The sequence below is a fragment of the Oncorhynchus tshawytscha genome, linkage group LG14 (assembly GCF_018296145.1).
Source record: "Oncorhynchus tshawytscha isolate Ot180627B linkage group LG14, Otsh_v2.0, whole genome shotgun sequence".
In the NCBI taxonomy this organism is placed as follows: Eukaryota; Metazoa; Chordata; class Actinopteri; order Salmoniformes; family Salmonidae; genus Oncorhynchus; species Oncorhynchus tshawytscha.
The window spans coordinates 29,999,672-30,008,249 of NC_056442.1; the positions used below are offsets into that span (position 1 = coordinate 29,999,672).

General features: G+C 43.2%; 1 protein-coding gene across 2 annotated transcripts in view; it reads right to left on the minus strand.

Moving 5' to 3' along the window:
* Positions 1-5,341, minus strand: part of LOC112266985 (pannexin-1-like) — a 12,643-nt gene extending 7,302 nt beyond the window's left edge. Inside the window, exons 1-8 of one of the 2 annotated variants that reach the window (XR_006078832.1) lie at positions 4,749-5,341; positions 4,509-4,624; positions 4,186-4,370; positions 3,815-4,001; positions 3,627-3,727; positions 3,324-3,543; positions 2,243-2,561; positions 1,959-2,149 (exon numbers count right to left, since the gene is read on the minus strand). Coding sequence is in view for 1 of the 2 variants with exons in the window: in XM_024444966.2 (XP_024300734.1) it covers positions 2,064-2,149; positions 2,243-2,561; positions 3,324-3,543; positions 3,627-3,727; positions 3,815-4,001; positions 4,186-4,370; positions 4,509-4,624; positions 4,749-4,929 (1,395 nt within the window). In the remaining variant the exon portion in view is untranslated. Of the gene's footprint in view, positions 1-1,775; positions 2,150-2,242; positions 2,562-3,323; positions 3,544-3,626; positions 3,728-3,814; positions 4,002-4,185; positions 4,371-4,508; positions 4,625-4,748 lie in introns of those variants that run through there. The other variant, XM_024444966.2, reaches the window with a different exon arrangement.
* Between the last annotated feature and the right edge of the window lie 3,237 nt (positions 5,342-8,578).

The window sequence follows — 8,578 nt, forward strand, 5'->3', positions numbered from 1 at the left end:
CTGGAATTTTTGGCTAGTACCACTGCCATTAGTTAATACAACGCTGTCCCATTGGCATTACACCCAAGTCATAGACAGTTTTCTCTGCTACCACATGGCAAGCAGAACCGGAGCGCCAAATCTAGGACCAAAAGGCTCCCCAACAGCTTCTACCCCCAAGCCATTAGACTGCTGGACAATTTACATTGACCCCCCCAACTTGATGTTTGTTTGTTACCTATGCATAGTCACTTCACACCCACCTACATGTACAGAATACCTAAACTAGCCTGTACCCATGCACACTGACTCGGTACTGGTGACCCCTGTATATAGACTCATTATTGTGTCACTTTTTATTTTAGCCTACTTGGTAAATATTTTCTTCTTCTTGAACTGCACTGTTGGTTAAGGGCTTGTACAGTTGAAGTCGGAAGTTTACATACACTTAGGTTGAAGTCATAAAAAAAAAACTTGTTTTTTAACCACTCCACAAATTTCTTGTTAATTTCTTGTTAATTAACAAACTATACTTTTGGCAAGTCGGTTAGGACATCTACCTCTACCTAAGTAATTTTTAAACAACTGTTTACAGACATTATTTTACTGTATCACAATTCCAGTGGGTCAGAAGTTTACACACACTAAATTGACTGTGCCTTTAAACAGCTTGGAAAATTCCAGAAAATTATGTCATGGCTTTAGAAGTTTCTGATAGGCTAATTGACATCATTTGAGTCAATTGGAGTTGTACCTGTGGATGTATTTCAAGGCCTACCTTCAAACTCAGTGCCTCTTTGCTTGACATCATGGGGAAATCTAAAGAAATAGGCCAAGACCTCAGAAAAACAATTGTAGACCTCCACAAGTATGGTTCATCCTTGGAAGCATGAAGGTAGCACATTCATCTGTACAAACAATAGTACGCAGGTTTAAACACCATGGGACCAGGCAGCCATCATACCGCTCATGAAGGAGTCTCCTATAGATGAACGTACTTTGGTGCAAAATGTGCAAACCAATCCCAGAACAGCAGCAAAGGACCTTGTGAAGATGCTGGAAGAAACAGGTACAAAAGTATCGATATCCACAGTAAAACGAATCCTATATCGACATAACCTGGAAGGCCGCTCAGCAAGGAAGAAGCCACTGCGCCAAAACCACCGTAAAGCCAGACGGCTTTTTGGAGAAATGTCCTCTGGTCTGATGAACCAAAAATAGAACTGTTTGGCCATAATGACCATCGTTATGTTTGGAGGAAAAATGGGTAACCTTGCAAGCCGAAGAACATCATCCCAACCTGAAGCACGTTGGTGGCAGCACCATGTTGTGGGGGTACTTTGCTGCAGGAAGGACTGGTGCACTATACAAAATAGATGGCATCAAAATGGTTTAAGGACAACAAAGTCAAGGTATTGGAGTGGCCATCACAAAGCCCTGACCTCGGTCCTATAGAAAATGTGTAGGCAGAACTGAAAAAACATGTGCGAGCAAGGAGGCCTACAAACCGGACTCCGTTACACCAGCTCTGTCAGGACGAATGGGCCAAAATTCACCCAACTTATTGTGCGAAGCTAGTGGAAGGCTACCCGAAACGTTTTGACCCAAATACACAATTTAAAAGGCAATCCCACCAAATACCAATTGAGTGGATGTAAACTTCTGACCCACTGGGAATGTGATGAAAGAAATAAAAGCTGAAATCATTCTCTACTATTATTCTGACATTACACATTCTTAAAATAAAGTAGTGATTCAAACTGACCCATGACAGGGAATGTTTACTAGGATTACATGTCAGGAATTGTGAAAAACTGAGTTTAAATGTATTTGACTAAGGTGCATGTAAACTTACGACTTCAACTGTAAGTAAGCATTTCATGATAAAGTCTACACTTGTTGTATTCAGCACATGTGGAATATAAAGATTGATTTTAATACAACTCTGTCCCATTGACATCAAGACATCTCTGGTTCACCTTAGTCTGAGTCGTTTAGATAAAGGCTTGTTGGATCTCTGGGTATTAGAACCTCTGGTTTCTAGTGTCCCACAACCCACTGGGGCTGTTCCTTCATGGCAACGATCAGATAATTCGCTGTCGGACCGCCCCCTCGTCACTCCGCCTTCCGCCTGTCATTGCACTGTTGCCTGGCAACAAAGCAGAGAATTCTGGCGGAAAACAGAACATTATGAATTTCAGTTTGCAATAATAATTTCCCATCATTCCAATTCTGCTTCCTCTCCCCATCCTTTCAGACTCACCTGTCATTTCAGTGGCACTGGTCTGGCTTTGGCATGAGTCTGGGGACGCTGGGCTGGGGGTTGGGGCCTTGCTACTAGCCTCCCCAGCAGCAGGGTTAGCATTAGCAATATGGCTGACTTTAGCAATAGGGTTATCATTAGCTTTAGCATCAAGGCTAGCATTTGCATTGGTAGTTTTGTCACTAGCATTGAAGGTAGCTGCGGTGCTCCTCTTTCCGTCCGTGACATCAGTCTTCACCAGACATAGCATCTGAAGCAGTCCCATGGCGTCAAAGTCCTCCCCCTCACACACCCCCCTCCTCCTCAACAACTCCAACACCTACAACACAGAGCTATACAGTTACACAGAGAAACAGATTTGGCAGGGCCTTCAAATCCCCCTAAAGTTACACAGCGGTACCATTGAGAGCATATTGACTGGCTGCAACAATGCTTGGTATGGCAACTGCACTGGGGCCAAGCTCCCTGCCATCCAGGACCTCTATCAGGCGGTGTGAAAGGAAGGCCTGGAAAATTGTTAAAGTCTCCAGCCACGCAAGTCATAGACTGTTCTCTGTGCTTCCACGCAGCAGTACTGGAGCAACCAGTCTGACACCAACAGGCTCCTCTTTGTCCCCAGGCCATAACACTGCTAAGTAACTAACAAAATGGCTACACAGACTATCTACATTGACCATTCTATTTTTGCACTAACTCTATGCACCCTACACACTCCCAAGACATAATTTGCTCTCTCACACACATTCTTACTGACTCTACACGCACTCACATAACAATCATATGCACTGCTCCTACTCTGTTTATCCTGATGCCTAGTCACCTTACCCCTATACATATCTACCCCTGCCACACTAGTATCCCTAAACATTGTAAATATGGTGTTGGCACTGATCTTCTATATAGCTACCTTACTTATGTTCTTATTTCTAGTGTGTTTTTGTTATAGTTTTTGCTATAGTACTACTGATATTCATTATTGCATTGTTGGGAAAGATCAAGCAAGATAGGCATTTCACTGTACTTGTGCAAGTAACAATAAAAATTTGAAACTCCACCACCTACAACCCAGCATTATACACACCTTCATGTACTTGTAGGACTTGAGCTCACTGAGGTTTTCTTCCAGGAAGAGGAAGTAGAGCGTCAGGTCATCCCATTGGCCCTGCGGGAGGGGCAGAACACTGATGGTGGGCAGTGATTGGTAGGACTTCAGGAAATGGGTGTGTGATTGAAAGAAGGGGCGCAGAGCGGAGTATATCACCACGGGAACCAGCATGGCGTACACCAGCAGGTTAACAAAGCTGAAATCACAATCCAGTAAACCTTGTTTAAAAAGGGAACAACAAAAATGACTGGCTAAAAGATAAAAAGGTGGTGTAAAAACCTTAGCAAAGTGAATACTCCCACGGCGACCAGCTTGCACTGTAATTGGTCGGGGATTGAGGTGTCATTGGCCAGGAGTCCGGTGCGCAGGGAACAGCCGAACTGTGGGCAGGATCACAATGTAGAACCAATAAGTTAGCCAGATAACTCACAGCACAAGATCAATAAGTTAGGGTCAGGGTTAGTTACCTGGTCAGTGAGGGAGGCGAGGCGGAGGTAGTAGCCCAGGTAGACACAGGCCAGAAGCAAGGTGAGCAGGTTGAGGCCTCGACACAGCAGGTAGCGCCACAACACCACGACACTCCTCCTCTTGGTCAGCAGATACTGCTCCACCACCGGGTACATGAAACAGCCCTCAGTAGGGTCAGACGCACCACTGGAGAGAGAGACAGAGAGAGTTAGCAGTGGTGGAGGACAGACCCATTGGAGTGGATGAATGGAACAGTATCAAACACTTCAAACGTTCTCCATGTGTTCGACTACGTTCCATTAATTTCATTCCAGCCATTCAGTCTGTTTCTTCTGTTCGGTGCCTAATGAATACAACCTAGTTAGCCTACCTGTCTGTGTGTTCCCCAGCAGTGGCCATGCGTTTAGCCAGAGTGACAGCACGGTTGTAGCAGCGGTCGAGCTCTTCTATGATGAAGCTAAGGTCTGACTGAAGCAGAGGAGAGGCAGAGAAGCGCCAGAACACCGCTGGACTATACATAATTACTGCTACCAGCAGCAGGATATAGGGGAAGAACTGAGAGAGCGGGGGAAGGGAGAGAGAAAGGAGGGTGGACAAAGGGCGAGAGGAAGGAGAAGAGGAGAACAGTTAAGTGTTAGTTCCCTATGTGTGTCCTTGTGTAGCCATAAGTGTATGGCTGTGTGTGTGTGTTACCTTGTGTAGCCATAAGGGTAGTGTGTGAGTGTGTAGGGCTGCCCAGCAGTAGGAGTCTACATACATGGCCTGACGCCAGGAAAAGTTAGCTGGAGGGAAACAGCTGATCTGAACACCTGGGAGACAGACAGAAAACACACACACACTGAATAAATCACTGAGTGATACCATCATAATTTATAATTTAGTGATTAATTAATACACACAAGTAGCTTCCCCCACACCATTAACCTTACTCACCCACAGAGACTTCCTGGGCGAAGGCTAGAGAGATAAGGAGGAGAGGGAGTCCCACCGCCACGCACGTCACCATCTTGTCCATGGCTAGCTCAGTGCGCACGGCGCGGTACCTTGCCTGACCCGGCTCCTTCAGGAGGAAATCGCTGAACACATACTCTGTAGCGACGTGGGCGATAGCCATCTCTGGCTCTGTTGTCTACTTAGCAGAGATCGACCCACTGTTACTTTTCTAAACTAGTTTACCCTCGTCCCTCGCGAGCTCGAAATGACAACACTGCAGTTGAAACTGAAAGACTCACAATTGAAATGTTGACAACAGCTAGCTAAGCCACTGGTAAAATTAATGTAATGAGTGTGGCACGTGTACTGTACGCTTGGCCCAACAACAAATCAAACCATGCTGTGAATTGACCTAGCAAAATACACTTTCTGGTTGAAATTAGCTACCTGTGCTGTAAAATCTTTGGTGGTGCACAACAAAGCAATTGCTGTGAACCAATTTAAATGCGAGAGTTGTATATCCTTTCTGGGAGGGGGTAGGGCCGTGGCGTAGATTGTGTATATAAGACGTCCCAAGGATTCCGGAAATAAGGTATACTTAAATGTAACGCTTAGCCCCGCCCCCGATAACTTCCCAGTGTGCCTTGCCTTTTGGATTGAATTGTAAAGTTTACCACCCATGACTGTATTTGTTAGTGATTGAGAGATACTTGTTGAATTCGGAAATTTACTTTATTGTGGTCTTATTTTTTAATCAACCTGCAGTAGAGCGTGTTGGGAAAAAAGTTAATATATCATATATTTTTTAAATGTAGTTGGTGGGACTTCTCATTTAGTTTTGAGTCCATACCACAAACATTTTAAGTAATAATGACTTTTCATTGACTTTATAGTGTACTCCCTTGCTTTCTTTATTATTTCCTTTTTTCCCAAATGTCTTTCACTGTGTCACCTGAATCACTGGCAAAAGTCAACAGGACACTGCAGTTGCACTGACTTAAACGTAATAAACTGTTCCATCCTCTCTGCATGCACTGTAGCTACTGTACATGTTGTTATTGTGTCTGACGAGAGCTGTGCTATTACCTGAGGCCTGAGGGAGAGAGCGTGAGGGGTCCTGAGAATACAAAACATGCTCTTTCCATAACATAGACTGACCATGTGAAAGCTATGATCCCTTGTTGATGTCGCTTGTTAAATCTACTTCAGTCAAAGTAGATGACAGGAAAGAGAGTGCCATTCAGAGAGTGAATAGGCAAGACAACTAATGTACAGTTGAAGTCGGAAGTTTACATACACCTTAGTCAAATACATTTAAACTCAGTTTTTCACAATTCCTTACATTTAATCCTAGTAAAAATGTCCTCTCTTAGGTCAGTTAGGATCACCACTTTACTTTAAGAATGTGAAATGTCAGAATAATAGTAGAGAGAATGATTTATTTCAGATGTTATTTCTTTCATCACATTCCCAGTGGGTCAGAGGTTTACATACACTCAATTAGTATTTGGTAGTATTGCCTTTAAATTGTTTAACTTGAGTCAAATCTTGTTTCGAGTAGCCTTCCACAAAGCTTCCCACAATAAGTTGGGTGAATGTTGGCCCATTCCTCCTGAGCTGGTGTAACGGAGTTGGGTTTGTAGGCCTCCTTGCTCGCACACGTTTTTTCAGTTCTGCCCACACATTTTCTATAGGGTTGAGGTCAAGGCTTGATGATGGCCACTCCAAAAGCGTGACTTTTTTGTCCTCACGCCATTTTGCCACAACTTTGGGAGTATGATTGGGGTCATTGTCCATTTGGAAGACCCATTTGCAACCAAGCTTTAAATTCCTGACTGATGTCTTGAGATGTTGCTTCAATATATCTACGTAATTTTCCTCCCTCATGATGCCATCTATTTTGCGAAGTGCACCAGTCCCTCCTGCAGCAAAGCAACCCCACAACATCATGCTGCCACCCCCGTGCTTCATGGTTGGGATTGTGTTCATTGGCTTACAAGCCTCCCCCGTTTTCCTCTAAACATAACAATGGCCAAACAGTTCTATTTTTGTTTCACCAGACCAGAGGACATTTCTCCAAAAAGTATGATCTTTGTCCCCGTGTGCAGTTGTAAAACGTAGTCTGGCTTTTTTATGTCGGTTTTGGAGCACTGGCTTCTTCCTTGCTGAGTAGCCGTTCAGGTTACGTCGATATAGAACTCGTTTTACTGTGGATATAGATACTTTAGTAGCTGTTTCCTCCAGCATCTTCACAAGGTCCTTTGCTGTTGTTCTGGGATTGATTTGCACTTTTCACACCAAAGTACGTTAATCTCTATGAGACAGAACACATCTCCTTCCTGAGCGGTATGACGGCTGCGTGGTTCTATGGTGTTCATACTTGTGTACTATTGTTTGTACAGATGAACATGGTACCTTCAGGCGTTTGGAACTTGCTCCCAAGGTTGAACCAGACTTGTGGAGGTCTACAATTGTTTTTCTGAGGTCTTGGCTGATTTATTTTGATTTTCCCATGATGTCAAACAAAGATGCACTGAGTTTGAAGGTAGGCCTTGAAATACATCCACAGGTACACCTCCAATTGACTCAAATTATGTCAATTAGTCTATGAGAAGATTATAAAGCCATGACACAATGTTCCAAGCTGTTTAAAGGCACAGTCAACTTGTATGTAAACTTCTGACCCACTGGAATTGTGATACAGTGAATTATAAGTGAAATAATCTGTCTGTAAACAATTGTTGGAAAAATTACATGTGTCATGCACAATATACAGTGCCTTGCGAAAGTATTCGGCCCCCTTGAACTTTGCGACCTTTTGCCACATTTCAGGCTTCAAACAAAGATATAAAACTGTATTTTTTTGTGAAGAATCAACAACAAGTGGGACACAATCATGAAGTGGAACGACATTTATTGGATATTTCAAACTTTTTTAACAAATCAAAAACTGAAAAATTGGGCGTGCAAAATTATTCAGCCCCTTTACTTTCAGTGCAGCAAACTCTCTCCAGAAGTTCAGTGAGGATCTCTGAATGATCCAATGTTGACCTAAATGACTAATGATGATAAATACAATCCACCTGTGTGTAATCAAGTCTCCGTATAAATGCACCTGCACTGTGATAGTCTCAGAGGTCCGTTAAAAGCGCAGAGAGCATCATGAAGAACAAGGAACACACCAGGCAGGTCCGAGATACTGTGATATCTCGGTCCAGTACATCACCATGCTCCCACCCAATCCAGGACATCTACTTGTACATCTATGGTACCTCTTCTCTCCCTAACCATCGGGCAGACGGTATCAGAGCATGAGGTCTGATACCAACAGGCTCAGAGACAGTTTCTATCTACTAAAATTTTTTTTTAACAGGACTGACCAGCTGCTCTGATTCTCCACACCTTCGCACACATGCACTCACTCATACACAGAGACATACACACATATACATTCAGGCTACACACATATCACAACTGCTTTTACCAGAACCTAAACCTCAGTTTATACATTTACCCCCTTCCCCGGTGTAAATATTGAACTGTAAATTGTGCCTTCCAGTATTACACGTATGCTAAAATATGTAATCTATTCTACTGAGCAATTTACATTATTTTCGTATTCTTAGCTTTTATTATTTCTTATTGTTGTTACATTGTCGAGAAAATGACCTCCAAGTAAGCATTTGGTTGGACGATGTATACCAACAACAACAAAAACATGAAACTTTAAACTAAATTTGACACTCTCTCTCATTGCCCCCCATACAAAAACTCTTCGCTTGCTTAATAATTATTGATCTGCTTAACCTGGAGAGATTTTGGGCAGAGTA